Source organism: Panthera uncia, assembly GCF_023721935.1.
Source record: "Panthera uncia isolate 11264 chromosome B2 unlocalized genomic scaffold, Puncia_PCG_1.0 HiC_scaffold_24, whole genome shotgun sequence".
Lineage (NCBI taxonomy): Eukaryota > Metazoa > Chordata > Mammalia > Carnivora > Felidae > Panthera > Panthera uncia.
This window is the reverse complement of record NW_026057580.1, coordinates 91,388,935-91,406,469: the sequence shown is the minus strand read 5'-3', so window position 1 is coordinate 91,406,469 and position 17,535 is coordinate 91,388,935. Positions and strand designations below refer to the sequence as shown.

The window sequence follows — 17,535 nt, the reverse complement described above, 5'->3', positions numbered from 1 at the left end:
TTTCATAGTCCCGTTGCACTGTGTATACAAATGTTGAGTCAAAACAACCAAGTGTGTTTTTTTTAACAAAAACTAAAACTAAGTATGGAAGTAGTATGCTATGATCCACTCATTTCTGATACTAAAATGCCAGATTAAAAACTGGCATAAAATTTGGGTATATATCTTTATTTTTTTTCTCTCCTGAAGTCTGTATTTTACATTTGTCTTTTATAGGGAGATAAAAAATTAAGGTGTGATTCTGCTGATCTTCGGCATGACATTGATCGTCGGAGAAAAGAAAGAAGTAAAGAACGGGGGGATTCCAAGGGCTCCAGGGAATCCAGTGGATCAAGAAAGCAGGAAAAAACTCCAAAAGATTACAAGGAATACAAATCTTACAAAGATGACAGGTAATTGTTAAAACTGTCTGAGTTAGGTTTTAGCTTCTAATTAGCCTTTAATAATTGTCAGCTTAATTGCTTTCAATTTTGACTGTGTAATCGAATGTTTAAATTTAAACAATTAAAATTATTTGTTTTACAGCAAAAATGTATTTGTCTTTTACACGGCTTATGGTGGATGAGGACAAAAACTTTGGAATAGCAAGCTAACACTGAAAAAAAAAATGACAAATTAATGTGTCCTATTATCCAGGCTACATCAGGAGGTTGGACTTCAATGCAGTGCATTTCTAGAAACAGTTTGTGTAAGAACTTTGGTTCGTTATGCTTGATTCCGCACTTTTTCAACTCATAACACCCAGAGTACAAGAATTTTAAACTGATATCTAGTGGTTTAACATGGGAGAGATGGGGGGGAGGAAGGACTAGTTTTTATGAAATAGCAATGTGTATTAATCTTTCAAAGTAATGTTTCCATGGATACTGTTAGCAGTGGTAAGAGTTACCGCAGGTATGACCTTTCCGGGTGTTGTGTTAGAACCATGTAAAATTGATCATCGTAGAGTCAAATAAGTAATAGGAATATTAAGTATCATAGATAATCGTTTTCTTGCTATTCATTAGGTAAATGGTGGATTTTACTCGTGTTTTTTAATTTATTACCGGTATTTGTATGTCATATGCTTTTATTTCTCTAATGGAGTAATGGCCCAAACCATATCAACTGTTCTCACCCCGAGTGTACATACTGCAGTCATTTTGAAACTTGGCCTTAAAAACATTCTTACTTATTCCTACTCTTCTTTTCCTTTCTTTAAAATAACAACAACAAAAAGTTAAAAATACTGAAGAACTGAACCTTATTCTTGAAGTTTCCAGACTGCTAGTTTTTAACTGGCAGGCTGTATCATGTTTTCAGTAGTTACGTAAAACAAATATTGAAGGAGAATGGAAACAGGCTGTATCAAAGTTTAACACCCAATCATTTTAGTTATGTAATCATTTTTAATAGGGGATAGTTTTTTTTTTACTTGAAAAATATCCCTTTTATTATAAGATTCAACAGGGTCTTTGTCTTTTTAAAAATAGCACATATTTTTTGTTTTCTCTATTTATTTTGCAGTAAACATAAAAGTAGAGAGCAAGATCATTCTCGATCTTCATCATCTTCAGCGTCACCTTCTTCTCCCAGTTCTCGGGAAGAAAAGGAGAGTAAGAAGGAAAGAGAAGACGAGTTTAAAACTCACCACGAACTGAAAGAATACTCAGGCTTTGGAGGAGTTAGCCGACCACGAGGAACCTTTGTAAGTAATAGAATTACCTTTGATTGTTGGTAGGGCTTTACTTTAGAGCACTGTACATAAAGTAAAATTCATGATTTAGACATTGTTGCGAGTCATTACTTCTGCAGTTAGAATTAGTTTTGGAAAGTGAAATTGTATTTGTATATATTGATTAAGATATGCCATTTAAGGGTTGGGAGGAAGGGCTGCAGCTGGGATGATGCTTTCTTTGTATACAGAGTAAAAAGTGTTTCTGATTTTTGAAGAGCTGTATATATATATATATATATATATACATACATATATATATATATATATATATATATATATATATAACTATACACACAGACACACACATACATATATCAATTAGATACTTTTTAAAATTTTGGAATCAATAACTGTACATGGTGCATGAAGACCCAAGAGTCAAGTAAAGTTACTGAGATCCAGTTCTTTAATCACTTAGTTTTTGAATAGATATCTTAAAGCATTAAAAAAAAAACCCTAATCTCTGTATCACAGCTATTTTTATTTTGCCTGTTTTGCCTTCCAGTCCTTGTTTATATGTGTATAATCCTAGAAATCATATAGCTTTTGTTTTTATTCTACATAGCATACACATTATCCCTATGTTTGCATAAATTTGTTACAAGTATTAATTACAACTTCACAGTAGTGCATCTTCTTGACTCTTTAATTTCTATATTCAGATTCCTACCTCGAGTGAGTATCCAGTCAGTTATTAGTAGGGCTCATTAATTAGATCATTTGTGAAAGAGAAGAGCTTTGCTTATATGGTGATAGGTGATAGTTGAACAGTTGGGACTCCTATAATAATTCAAAGAATTAGACCACTCTTTTGGGTAGTAAAAGGGGAAAGAACCAACTTAATTATTTAAAAATACTAGTTCAGGCTATGAAATTGTAGTCAGTATGCTAATACTTAAATTGCCTGCATTTCTTAACTTACTCAGCTTTCAGTGGGCAGATTTTTTTTGCCTATAGTATAAAATGGCCACCCTTTCTGTCCTCAGTGGCTGTGAAATTGAGATTTAGGAAGGAAAGTAGGGAATTTGTTTTTTGTTACTGCAGTAAAATTAGAGTTTGCATGTAACTAAATACCTTTTGATTGCATTACTAAACAGCTTTGTTAATGTTAATCAGTTTCGAATTAGAGGCAGAGGAAGAGCCAGAGGAGTTTTTGCTGGGACAAATACTGGTCCAAACAACTCAAATACTACTTTTCAAAAGAGACCGAAGGAAGAGGAATGGGATCCAGAATATACCCCAAAGAGCAAGAAGTACTTCTTGGTGGGTGTTAGAAATCTGTGTTTATTTGGTTTGCATTAATTTTCAAAGCATACTGGGTGAATACATTTGAGTACAGGTATCCACTACTATGAGGAGTTTTTGCCATAATTTAGGAAACCTTTTAAAAATTCACTACCCAGATGATTTGAAGTTTCGAAAATGTGGGTCCCTTTAGTCCTGTTTATATTTTATTGATGTCACCTATAGGCTGATCAGGGTAAACTAAAACTATACCTGATTAGATAGCCACATTCAGAGAACATTAACATAGGTTTCATATCTGTCTATAAGACAATGACAGTTGTAGAAACATCTCATTAAGATTTATCTTCCATCATCACAGCTGTTTGTTTAAATGAAAGACAGAAGAATTCTTTCACAGAACATGTAATTAAGGATCTCAGGGAGGCTGTGTACTTCCTCTGGAATAAAAGGAGGATGAAAAATTCCATATGGAAAGTTGCTAGCTACACTAATTTGATGCTTCTTTGTGATACTTTTTCCTCTGAAGTAGTTTTCTAAGGGGTGAAACTAGAGGAGGTGGGTCCTGAAAGAGTTTCTAGGTAAAGATGGAGATTTTCTGTAGTTTGGCATGGGAGAAAAGGGTCCATCCAGCATTATAGACACTTAGGAAAATACCAGAACTATTACCAGAAGTATTTATTTCTTAAATAGCTTTTCAGAGATCAGTTCTGAAGATTAGTTGTTTTGCAGAAGCAAGGAGGAAGATAGTACTAGATTTATAGAATTGTGTCTTTCATTTAGTGTTTTATGAATATATTTGAATACACCTGAATACCCATGACCTGTCTGCTAAGTGAGAGGAGAGAGCTAAATGATGAAGTAGATCTATGTTGTTTGAAGAATGGGCAATCAAAAATTAGCTTCTGTTTGATTCTTTTGAGTAGTTTAATGAACAAAGTCCGAAAAAGTTTTTAAAGGGTATTAATGCATACTGTTTGCTCAAAATATGCTCCCCTAAGAGGAAATTTATACTTGTTTGAATTGCTTGAGTTGACAACGTGGACAGTAAAAGGCACTTTATTCAGTTATAGGAAAGTTTAAAAGATCTATCTTGTTTTTGATTTTCAGAATTTATATATTCACAGACTGCTCTTTATGTTAGATACCATGAATGCAAAGACATACATCATTTCTTGGCTGGAAAAATTTAGAAACAAAAGTTCAAAATATATGTGTAGTGGATTTCATCCAAGGCAGGAAATGGAGGATTATTTCAAAGAGAGTGATTAGGAGAGCCTTCATAGAGGAACTGGGATTGAATCTTGAGCTTAAAAAATAGACAGGTATACTGCAGATTGTAGGCGTGAAACATCCTGAGATAGAACTCTTTGGCTAGGTGGTTGGTGTAAGTTTGGTAAAATTAAGAAAAAGCAGAAACTAAGTTGTGGGAGGCTATATCTAAATAAATACGGATTTTAACCAGAGTTTAGAAAAATCATGGTTGTACAGACCGATCTGAGAGTTACTGAGTGTCTGGACTAAGGGGCTAGGTAATGGAAAAGTTAAAGTAATATTAATGAGGACTTACTCGGGGATCTTGTATGTAGTTGGGTATTGGTAGTAAGATGAAGGGATCTCTCTAGGATAGGGAATACAAGGGAAAGGATCCCATTTGAGAAGATTAAGTTCTGTTCTTGAGGTGCCTGGGAGAAATTAAGTGCAGATGTGCAATGGAAAGTTGCTAATGCGAATCTAGAGAAAAAAAATTTAGGAGCCATCATCTTCCAGGACACAATTAAAGCCCTGTTAAGATCACCCAGTCAGAAGAGATTAAAAGGCCACCCTGTTGAAGGTGGGGCGAGCAGTGGGTGAGTGATAGCAAAAATATCACACTGTTAAAAAAAAAAAAAAATGTCAGAGAAGTAGACCAAATGTTATAGGTCAAAAGATTAAGAGGGAAATGAGAGGTGGACAAGTAGATAGTAATTAATACTTAATTTAGGCCACACCTTCACTTTTCTATGGCATACTTTTAGAATCCGATGTTGTAATTTTTTCTTGTAATGGGACATATCATTTTCGTTTGGCATTTAGGTAGTAGTTTTACTAATTAAGAAGAATGTTATTTTAAGATTTTAGGAACTTAGAAGTAGCAAATAACATTTTATGTATTGCTATTTTGGGCTGTATTTAAAAACCTTCATTTCTATATAAAACATACACTTGGATTTGTCACAGACTAATGTTCACCAGAAGTAACTTTTTTTTTTTTTAATGTTTTATTTATTTTTGAGACAGAGACAGAGCATGAACAGGGGAGGGGCAGAGAGAGAGGGAGACACAGAATCGGAAACAGGCTCCAGGCTCTGAGCTGTCAGCACAGAGCCCGACGTGGGGCTTGAACTCACGGACCGTGAGATCATGACCTGAGCTGAAGTCGGACGCTTAACCGACTGAGCCACCCAGGCGCCCCAGAAGTAACATTTTTTTTAAGCTTTTAAATTTTATTTGAGAGAGTACACGCATGCACAGTGGGTGGGGGATGGAGGGATGGGGCAGAGGGTTAGAGAATCCCAAGCAGGCTCCTTGCTGTCAGCACAGAGCCCAGTGTGGGGCTCCATCTTAAGCTAAAATCAAGAGGCGGATGCTTAACTGAATGAGCTGTCCAGGCACCCCCAAATTGATATGTTAATACATTTTTTTTTCTTACAAATCAATTCCCAGAGTTAATTATTTTAGTTCTTAATGAACCATTGAAATGACAGCTCTGGTTTTTACATGGATTTTTAAATTTGAAAGATTTTGCTTCTTTTGCAAATATATTTTATGGACCGCTATCGTTGAGACTAGAAACATAAACAAAAATATTCATAAGAAATGAGGTTGAAAACTTTTAGATGTTCTCCTAAGAGTAATTGACGAACATGGAGCTTTTGACTATATATATATACACACATATATATAAATTATATATATATATTATATATATATACACACATGTACATATATATGTATATATATATACACACACGTATATATACACACAGACTCACACATATATATTTTTTAAGTTTATCAGAGAGCAAGAGGGAGAGTGTATGCATGCGTGCAAGCAGGGAAGGGGCAGAGAGGGTGAGACAAAAACCCAAGCGGGCTCAGCGCTGCCAGTACAGAGCCCAACATGGGACCAAACCCAGGAACTGCGAGATTAGGACCTGAGCCGGGGTCAAAGACGCTTAATGGACTGAGCTGCCTAGGCACCCTGCTTTTTGCCCATATTAATGAAACATTAATACTTACTAGTAATAATAATAGTATTTATTGAGCATATGCACTGTGCTAGGTTCCTGTTTTACATGTATAAATTTATTTCATGCTTACAAAAAATCATTTCGAGGGGAGTCCTTTATTCTACTTTTACAGATGAAAAACATTGGGGTATACAGATTAAGCAGCTTGACCATGGTTAGTAGAATAGGACTTTGGATTTGAACCCATGCCTTGGGCTCCAGAACTAGGGTTCTGAAAGCACCCTACCTTTCTTTCTCCAGTATTGAGTAATAGTAACATTTGTTGTATTCTTTTCTGAAAATTCTCATCTCAACACTTGGATTTATGCAAAGATATGGTGATGTTTTCAATAACAAGTAGGAAAGATAGTCTATCTTAGAACCTGAAATTCTGTGAAGGGGTGAGTATGTGAAGAGTTGGAGCAAGTAGGAAAGTACTGGAGTGGATAGGTTCTCAGTGTAGAGTTGATGTCTTCTGAGGAAGAGAAAATCTCTGGTGGGGAAGGAGTTTCAGGGTAGGAGTTTTAATCAGTTAGCCCTTTGAAACATGATCATTCTGTGGAGAAGAGATAAGAGGATTCAGGAGGTTTTGTTCTAATATGGCCTCCTTTGTTAATGTGTTTTTGTGCATTACAAATAATTTCTCTGGTCCTTTATCATGTGAAGTGATTCATTTTAAAAAATTGTAGTAGGACTAATATCTTAGAAGTTAGAACTTGAAGATTAAGAGTTAGTTTGCTTAGCATTAAAATGTCCCCTAGCTGCCAGGATACTCTGAAAAATACAATCTTTTAGCTGCTGTTGGGTATTTAAAGGTGATGGCTTGTTTAACTTTAGTGCCTAGCTTTGCCTCTGCTTTTTCTATTTCTGTAGCTGTTAGTTGCCTTATATGGAAATCATTTACTGCCACCAGATACTTGGGAAATGTATACTGTGGGTGATGGCTGAAGGAGTAGTGGAGAGAACTAGTTCTGTGACCTTGGGCAAGTAGCTCAGTTTTGCTGTGCCTCAGTTTCTTTAGATCTAAAGTAGGATTAGTAACAGTATTTTATAGGGTTGTTTGAAGATGAGAGGAGTAAATACGTGGAAAGTGCTCAGAACAACGTCTTACCCTTAGTAAGCATTATTAATACCACTCTTTGCTTCACTGGGATGGGCACTTTTTATAGATCATCTGTGTGACTTCATGGTTATCTCCCAGTTTTTAAAATGAGAACGTAAAGTCACAGCTTCTGTTTAGATTTAAACATGCCTCTGACTCTCAAAACCTGTTTGCTTCTTCCCACAAATAAGTGGACTACTGTGTAAATGCCACAAACACAAACTCTTAAGTGGTGGTTTGTGCCAATACCAAAAGGGAACCTGAAGTTATGTAGTTGTGTGGGTATCATTTTGAGTGAGAGAATATTTTAAAATACTTTATTTCAGGTTTGTAATTAAACTTTCTGACATTCTGAAATCTACACTTTTGATAGTTCCTCAACTCGCTCTTTTTGGAGTCATACACACCTCTAGCTTGTCATTTTTCATCAGCTTGTTAAAGATAGAGGATTAGAAATTGGTAAGTGCTCTTTTGCTTTGTGTGTTACTTGTGTAACTGAGCTTTGCAAGTCATGCCAGGAGGGTGATCTGTATTACACGAATATGCACAAAGGCACATTCTGTGTTTTGAAAAAGGTGCTTATTCCACATAATACTTGAGAAAAAGCTTTGATGACTTTTGGACAGCTGGTCAATACCAATACTTCATAGGTTATGGAACATTATTTGCATTATACCCAGTATCTTATTAAGGGGCATCATTTTGCCTCTTTCTCCATTTTTGTAGGTGACAGACTTGAGAGTTTGAGGTGGGCAACAATTAATTAAATTATATTACAGGTGAACTTTGGCTTTTTGTTTGGTATTTTGCGAAAATACTCCTCTACTTATCCACAAAGTGAAGGGCTTTTCAGTTTGTAGATTGTGTTTGATTAATGAACAGTTTGTAATTGGGGAATATCTGTATTGGGGTAGAGTTAATGAAAAATTAATGTTAAAATGTAATAGAAAGCTGTAGTACTATGTTAGTGAAGAAGAAATAAGTTATTACTCTAGGGACCATGCTGTCATGATTTAGCATGTGAAATTCTCTAGCCTAGAAGATTGATGTGCCATATACATTGATTTAGATTTAAATCTCTGTAGGATTTTAAAATCTGTTCCTATATGTATGGTATAATTCATATCATTTATTTTATTTAATAAGTGTTGCATAACATTTTTGTGACTGTTACGTCTTTATGACTGGTAGTTTTGGGGAAAAATAAAGGTTATTTTATCTCATTTGCATGCAGTATATTAACAAGTGGACTTAGATTGAAATAATGGAAAGCAAAAAAGCCAAAATTATGAAAGTTGGCAGTAATTTAGCAGTTGAGGTTCTCCAAAAAATTGTCTGGACAGTTTGCAGTGCTTGGGTTATAAAGCAGTAAGATGTATTTACTTGATTTCATAATGGAATACATTTTTACTGTAAAATTCAGTGTTACTGGCTTTGTTTTAATGTGTTTTAGACATTTACCAATGTCCCATACCCCAGTCTTCAGAAGATTTATACCATGACTTAATGGGGCTATAATCATTTTACTTACAAGAAAGACATTTTAGTGATGATTGTTTTTAACCTCTCTGTAGCATGATGACAGAGATGATGGTGTGGATTATTGGGCCAAAAGAGGAAGAGGTCGTGGTACTTTTCAACGTGGCAGAGGGCGCTTTAACTTCAAAAAATCAGGTAGCAGTCCAAAATGGACTCATGACAAATACCAAGGGGACGGGATTGTTGAAGATGAAGAAGAGACCATGGAAAATAATGAAGAAAAGAAGGACAGACGCAAAGAAGAAAAGGTAGAAAATTTCATCTTGTTAGTGATTCTAATGGATTTTCTTCATTATGGGTTTGGTGGGCCAGTTAGTTCATTATTTCATTTTTAGGAACAATGATTATTACGGATAATTTTCACTCCACATTTTTGCTAATCTTTATTTTCTCTTTGTTTTTTTAGGAATAGTAAATCTGAAGTGAGATTGCAACAGAGAGCAGAACTTGCACCCACCATTTTTTTACCTGATTTTTGTTTTCAAATAAGAATGTAAGCATTTTACTTAAATTTTACTGTTTGCAAGTAGTCAATAGAAATTTTGTTTTAAGTCTTCAAATATCTTGAAAAATAGTAGACTGTATGTTGAAAATTGTACTGAAATAAAGTAGAAAATTGTTACGTACCATATTTGTAACTATCAACTTTTAAAAAAATACTTTTACTGTTTTTGTTACATGCATTGTAATTCGCTTTGTCTATAAGATATGGTCAAGTACAGCTCTGTGAAAGTTCTGATTCTCTTCCTTCCCTGTTTGTTAATGTTTATTCTGAAGTAAACGTTAGCTCTACATACAAATCCCTGGACAGAAGTTGTTTATAGAGACCACACTAATTATTTTAACTATATACATCTGTTTAACATTCTCCTTAATTCAAACACACTACATTGTAGGGTGACTAATTTTTGAGGTGTACCACAGAAAAGGTTCTTACTTTGGCAAACTAAGCTAATTTAACACGTCAGCAAATGTTTAAAAAGAGAAAAAAGCTTTATCAATAGTTAAAAAGTACAAGCTATTAAAAGATTGAAAATTACGAGAAATTTTTTTTTTTTTTTTAATTGAAAGCAAGCAGTGGCCTATAAAACCATTCTTAGGAGCCTTTACTTTTGGGGCTGAAAATTCAATGTTTTTTCTATTCTTATTTGAAAGTTTGAGTCATGGTCTTAGATATCAGCTAATCTTTGAGAGAGGAACTGGTCTGTAATAATACAGATGACAAAATCCATTCTTACTGATCATCTTCTAAGAAACAGAACAAAACCTGTAATCCTGGTGTTGGTGTGGAAGAGGATTGTCCTGCAGAATAAGTTGATACATTAAAAAGATGTACCTGATTTCATATCTTACATATTTATTTGAGCTTTTGGACAGCTGAAACATTAGTTTGTAGTCTAACCATAAGGAAAAATAGGCAAAAAAACCATTATGTTAATTAGTATTTTAAGTAACTTGTTTTTCAATAAAAAGTTTTGACAGGAAGTTTGTTGCAGCATTGGTCTAACTTGGTTTTTACTTTTTCCCTATTTTCAGTTGCAGTTTATAAAATGGCTTTTTCTTTTTCTTCCCAAGGGTTCTATTCTTCAGGTAGATAATCTTTCAGATGTGGATTATCTTTTTGTTTGTTTATGCTGATAGCTCTTAAGATGAAAACTCAAAATAGTAAATTTCACTGTCAAGTCTCTGTCAGTGACCATCTGTAAAAGTAGTCAAATTTCATTTGTTAATTCAGGAACCAAGTTAGTTGTATATGTTTGCATTAAAAGGAGGAAATGCTTGTTCTGTTAAGTGTAAACTTTTTCAAAGATCTTAATATATGGATCTTTCATCCTTCGTGATTTGCAGTGCTCCTAGCACCTTGATTGCAGCCAAAGGCATTTGCTAAGAACTGTAAGGGAAAAATAAGAAAACAAAATTCAATATACATGATGTTTATGGCCCTAGGACCCTTAGTATTGCATGATTTCTCCTATTAATTTTGTCTTTTCTGAAATCGTTAGAGCAGAGGAAATACTGTCAAAGCAAGTTTGTTGTTATGTTAGTCAGGACACAGCTAATATTCTCCTAGTCAGAAGAATACTTAATTACATGCGAAAGCAACATGGATTTAATCTTCAACACAAGAATTTTCATAACCATTTTATTTTATACAAATAAACTTAGCTTTTATTTTAAGTTATTATTTGGTTAGATACTGGATCTCTGTGCATGACTATAAATGTGCAGTTTTGTTTTTCCACTTAAGACAATAGGAAAAAGGGAATTTGCTGAGAAATTATTTAATAGGGAGTGGGAATAAACCTACCAAAATTCTATCAGCAAGTTATATTTTAAGTGCAAATGTGCTGATTTAACCCAAATAGATACATGATTCGGTTACTTTTATTCTATTACACAAAATTGAGGAAAGAGGATTATGCCAGAATTTAGTAAGAAGGGTGATAGAACTCTGCAGTAGGATGCCATTGTGGATGTTCTCTTTTTCAGAGCCAAACATATGAAAAGCCTATGTTGTGTTAAGCCACATTTAACTCCACACTTCATAACATGTTACAAAGCTGAATGGTAAGGGTATTTGTTTACAAATGACAGAAAATAACTCTTTGATACCTGCATTAACAGACTTCCTTTTGCCTAGAGAAGGAAAATAAAAATGAACCAAAGGATATTTCCAGAAAGGATTAAGAAACCTGTTTAAGAAGGCCATGACTCAGTCTTTAGGTGTGTATACCTTTCAACATTCTAGGAAGTTTAATATAAAATAGCAAAATATGTTTTTTCCAATTGCAGCCTACTTTAAGGAATTAACTATTGTTCCCTTTTGTCACAGTTAAAATCAAGTGTTGGGAATTAAATTATAATTTGAGTAAAAATACTACCCAATACGAACGAATGTAGATGGCTAAACGATTCTTAGTGTGTTGTATATTGCAACAGGGACCCTTGTAAATTGTCATATGCCAATAAAATGTCATAAGTGGTAATAGCCGTTGTTTGTTTACCTGATTTTGAGACTATTTCTGTGTCTGATCTATACAGCTGATTTCTGTGACCTATTTATAGATTTTTGAATACCAACTCCTCTGTTAGTAAAATTACTGGTATGCTATGGCTTTTTTGGGGGGTTGATACATACTTCACAAAACTCAAACCCCATATACTGTTATTTTTTTGTTTTCCCTGGTAATTCCAAGCTGTTATTAGAGAATACAGGAATTCGAGATTTCTAGTCTAGTTCTCCTGTTCTTGTGTTAATACAAGAACTTGCCAGCCATAATATTATGGAGAATCAGCATTACTTCTCTTTTTAAAAACTATAGTAGTACATTAATAACTAAAAAGAGGTTGGATTTTGTTTTGTTAGACTATAATTTTGTGTAAAATCTGGTGTAATTCTTACCATGCCCCTTTTAACAAAGTGGACCATTCTGTCAACTTGAAAAAAAAAAGCATTTTTCACAGACATTTGTGTGCTAAGACCTATAGTATATATTTTGACTAATAATATATTAAGAGGCAATTGGAGAAAAAAAGTTTATTGTCATGGGACTGTATTAGTCTAGACTTAATAGTCTCTGGATAGAGATCCTGATACATCCTTTAACAAAATTTTAGAATGTTATCTGTTACCATATTAGGGTTATCAAATAGTTAAAACCATTATTACATCTGAATGTCAAGGGTTATATTAATGAAGTTTTAAGCCAACAGGATTTGTTATTATTCAGTTTCTTAGAATCTCAGAGATATATGGAAATTTGTTTTTTCCATTGTCTTACTCAAGAGCCTTTGAGATTGTGTAGGTTTATGAGCTGGACTCCTTATATTTCTGAAACATTCAGTAATGATAAGTGTGTGTTGACTATGCAGATGAAGCCAAAGTTCTACATTTAATTAAGTCTTCTAGTTCTCTTTATATTGTTACGTCACATCATACTTTAGCCTTTAAAAATGGATCCCATTGGTTAAAAAAAGAGACACAGACATTAGGATCTGTGTTTCCCACTACTAGAAAAAAAACTTCAAATAATGTTTCTTAATTATAATCTCTGTGTAAGAAAAATATTCCCCCTGCTGCCCAAAAATATTTTTCCTACAGATATTTTGGATGATTTAAAACAGTTGAACCTATTGGCAGCACTCTTAAGATGCAGAAGATAATCTTGATTCTTACAAGTAGAAAAGGATTGGGCAAGTGGATTTTAATGCTACTCTCCTAAAAATCAAAATGAGATTTTTCATAGTAATCTCTTGGGGTTGCCCAGCGTCCTGATGCAGTAATGAGTACTCCTTTTAGTAAAACTAGATGATAATTAAGTACACCTTCATATTAAATGACTTGGAAGGATTTTTACTCACAGCATGACCTGTGTATTTGGCAGTGATAACTTCTTGGTACTATCATTGTAATGGCGAATTTCATGGAGTGCATAAAGCCATCGAAAAAGAATACCATTCTCATCCTCCAGAATAGTTGTTTACTTGCTACCTTATCTAGCCCTTGACTATGGAAGATCATAATTTTTCTGTCTTAATGTACCAGAAAGAGAAAGTAATAAACTTTTTATTAGGGTACTTCTAAAGCTGCCATGGGGGGAATGTTAAGTACTCTTTCAGTTTTTTGAAGGAAATTGAGTATCACACCAAATGTAAGCATGAAAAGAAAGTTACAATAAAATATAAAATTTAACTGGTTAATGTCAGTATATACTTATAGTGTGTGCATACATTTGGTGGTGATACTTCTACTTCAAAATCAGAGTGTTAAATCAGAGTGTTGATCTGCTTTTCACCCCTCTAATACTGTGGTAAAGATACCCCACTGCTGCAGTAGACTCCTGACTTGGACTCCTTAGCCCTTAAATTTCATCCTTTAGTTGCCGCCTGTGGGATATTTTTCAGCTGTAAAATTGGTGTCATTTTTAGCTAAAACCCTTCGATGTCTTCTCTTGCCTAAATATTAGTCAAGATGAACAACATGAGCCAGTTTTTACCTTTATGCTTTACCTACTTACCCATCCCTTGTTCACTTACCTATCTTAAAATCTTACACCCTAGCAAAAATTCTAAATTCTTTTTATGTCCTCATTGAATGTAGCACATTCTTTTAGGCTAGCAACTCATTCCATTTAAATGTCTTTATTTGCCAGAATAAATGTTTAGCAATTTGCATTGTGTATGGCATACATACATAGGTATGAAATAAATGCTCCTTGAATGTATAATGAAAGCATGATATAATTGTATATGTATAGAGGTATGATTAGCATAAGCCTTTTTTTTTTTTTTTTTTTTTTTTTTTTGTGGCTGCTGCTAAAACATAATACAGTGTAAGCTCCCTTAAAATGTGCTGAAGAGACTTCGGATTGCAGTGAACAGAAGAGTTAGATCATTAATTTTTTTTTTTTTATATGTGGCTCATGTTACTCTTGTGCAGTTCCATGTTTTTAAGAGTAAATATATTTAAAGGAGAGGGACCAGAAGCTTGATGTCTGTGAATAGTTGGAATGTTTGCTGTAGAGCAGTGATGACTGAGATGGGTCCTTGCGAGCAGTCCTCAAGTATTTTAAGGGGTTTCCCTTAAAAGAGGAAATAGAGAGTTACAATTCAAATTATATATAAGGATCAGGATGGACATTTGATGTTACTTTGTCCGGCCTCATCATTTTAACATGTTCTGTATTTAGAGGACAACCAGAGCCAGTAGATAAAAGTCATAGATATGTAGACTTTTATTGATTGACTCAGTGAGCCAATATTTGACATATATGTACTTAAAAAGAGTAGTTAGCTTGTAAATAGCAAGTGTTCTGCTTGTAAAAGTATTGAGAATCTGGAAGTCTTTGTCAGGAAGAAGCTGAAGTTTTTTCCTAGTTCTCTGGATTACTTAATTGAAGTTTAAGAGCTACCTTCTACTCTCAGGTGCTTGCTTTATTGTGTGTTACCATCTGAGGGTACCAGTCAGTGATAATTAAAAAGAAATGCTGCATATTGCCACTTTTTTTTCAATGTTGCAATAGGAATGAATTTAGTTTTGTTGTTTGTTTTTGTAAGACTTATGCCATATTCTTTACGATACATATCAGATCTTTGGATGGCAAATAACTTGTTACTAGTTGTAAAATGATCCAAATCAGTTACTTGGAATTTTTATGAAGTAGAATATTTTTATTCCTGTTACTGGGACCATGACGGTATCAAATTATGAGTCGATTATTGCTAAAAATGAAAAGGCCTAAATGCAAACATTAGTAGCACTGATGTATATCTGACTGAGTGATCCAGAAGCGGGATAAGACTAGAAGGGCATCCTTTAACTATTTTTTCTGTGTTCTAGGTTTTAACCAACTCTTTTTAAGTGATTCACAAGAGTCAAGGCATTCCTATTTGTGAACGTAAGATTGTATCAGAAAACAGAGTACAGAGTCTATGAAGTCATATGAATCTTCTAAAAAAAAAATGGAACCAGAAAAATCAAGCAGCAGTTCACCTTTCTGCCTTTAGAGTGGTCTAGCTATAGTAAACTATTTTTGTTCAAACATAGTATGAGTAGTTATAGACACATAAGACCTTTGGATTCATACACTAAGCATAACCTAGTTTTTCTTTTGTATAAATTTTTTAAAGGCTCAAGTAAAAAGAAATCCTGCTTTTAGACTATAAACATTTAACTTTGGTTTTATAATTTTAATGTAACACTACAAGTAAACAGCAATTTATAGTATAGATATTACTACAGGTTAAATAGACCTAGAAATATAGTTAATAGGTCTCTTATATTAACTTTTAATTGTCAATACAAAGCACATTTTTAGAATTTAATTTAAAATATGATTTTAGTATCAGGGAAAATTTTGGTCTAATTGCTCTCAAATATTTAAAATTTTTGAATAAATAATTGTAAAGGTTTAATGAATTTTAAGAGGTGTTTAATCTTTTAAATAGCTCTGGTTGGTTTAAGTGTACTGTATTAGCACTACCCCTGAGAGGCTTCAAGCATAGGCAGAATAGAAAGAAAAAGGGCCTAAATATTTTTCTTTTTGAAATGTAAAATTTAAGTGAACTTTCTGGGTTAGCACATCTCAATGTGGAGATCACATTTACATATGAACCCTTATGGTTAACATTGGAGAGGCTATTTCCTACTTTGGTAGAAGGTTAATTTGTATTCTTTCCCACTGTTTAAGATAACTACAGTAACTTGAGTTTATCACCAAAAACAAACTTAGGCTTGTGGCATAGGCTAATGGGGCTCTGCTGGGTATTTGGCAAAATTGAGTATACACATCTTTCTAGCCTTTGTCTAAACCAGCCCTCAGCCTCTCACCTTTCGTTTATTCACTGAAAAAGTATGCCTGGCAATGGGTGTAAAGGTGAATAAAACATTCTTGGTGTTGGGGATCCAGAACATAGTATGATGATTATCTATAAAGTGTTAGTAGTTCTGGAAAAATACATTTGGATGGCAAAACCAAATACCTATGGATAGCTTTTGGAATTAAACTAGGTGATGAACCTCCAAATATCAAATGGGGAAAACCATCAACCTGCCTGGTATTGGTTTCTATGTGAGAAGGAAGAGTTGGGGTAGGGTCTGGCAGACTTGAGAAAAGGAGAATCTCAAATTACTCAACTGAAACTTGGATTTTGTCCTCTCCATAGTGAGTGCAAGGTACCCAAAGGAAGGATTGGAGAGACTGGGACAATTTTCCCCAGTGAACTCTCAAAACACCAGCCAAGACAAGACTCCCTTTTAAGGACAGGACCCCACCCCACACTGAGAAGAAAGTAGCAAAAGTATAATCATTGAGTGTAGAGACCATAGGAGAGGGCTTAGATCAAACTGGGGGAGGGGAACACAATCAGGAAAATCTTAGAAAGCAAGCCACCGTATTTCTGAACATTACTCAAAAACAACAGAAAAGGTAACTAAAGTCAAAAAAGCTTTCCTGAATCTTGCATCATTCTAAAAGGCCAAGAAAATAATTTCATGTAAACATGAGCAATTGAAAAATACTGTCAAATCTCAAAAGGTTATCAAGATGTGGTATGTATGAGTGCTTTCGTAAACAAAATGGAGGAAAGATCTCTGAAGAATGTTAGGGGTAAGTTGTCAGCAAAACATTCATGGAGGGTGTAGCGTGCATGGTGAAGGTAGCTTTAGTGCTGGTTCCTATTCTAATATTCTCCGAGGAAGTATTGGTCTGGCTGTAATATGTGCTGATTGATATCAGACTGGAAAGGGAGGTGGCTACAAGAGCATGATATATATACTTATGAGGGCAAAGGGAAAGGACAAGGTACTTGAAGAAATTGTGACTCACTGATTCCAAGTAAGGTGGCTGACCCATTTGCCTTCACTTACACCTTGTCCAACAGCCTCTTCTGCCTTTTCATCCTTAACCTAGTGTGGACTACTGGGATATTCTGCCAGTTACTTAGTTATAGATCATTTCTGATGTCTGTTTTCTTTTGTCCCATATCCAGTTATCTTACTCAAGTATTGATTGTTCATTATATATAATAGACACTTTCTAAGAATTTTTAAATTTTATTTTTTTTAAAGTAAGCTCTACACCCAATGCGTCTGAACTCCTGACCCCTCATGAGATCAAGAGTTGCATGCTCCACCAACTGAGCCAGACAGGCGTCCCATA

At 34.3% G+C, this 17,535-nt stretch overlaps 1 protein-coding gene across 5 annotated transcripts in view; it reads left to right on the top strand.

The window, feature by feature from the left end:
* Nucleotides 1-14,193, top strand: part of BCLAF1 (BCL2 associated transcription factor 1) — a 32,704-nt gene extending 18,511 nt beyond the window's left edge. For 2 of the 5 annotated variants that reach the window (XM_049654417.1, XM_049654416.1), the window contains exons 9-13: nucleotides 217-392; nucleotides 1,507-1,687; nucleotides 2,834-2,980; nucleotides 8,911-9,123; nucleotides 9,282-14,193. In XM_049654417.1, coding sequence (XP_049510374.1) covers nucleotides 217-392; nucleotides 1,507-1,687; nucleotides 2,834-2,980; nucleotides 8,911-9,123; nucleotides 9,282-9,287 — 723 coding nt within the window. In that variant the 3' untranslated portion in view covers nucleotides 9,288-14,193. Of the gene's footprint in view, nucleotides 1-216; nucleotides 393-525; nucleotides 689-1,506; nucleotides 1,688-2,833; nucleotides 2,981-8,910; nucleotides 9,124-9,281 lie in introns of those variants that run through there. The other 3 variants (XM_049654419.1, XM_049654418.1, XR_007462864.1) reach the window with 2 other exon arrangements.
* Nucleotides 14,194-17,535: the final 3,342 nt, after the last annotated feature.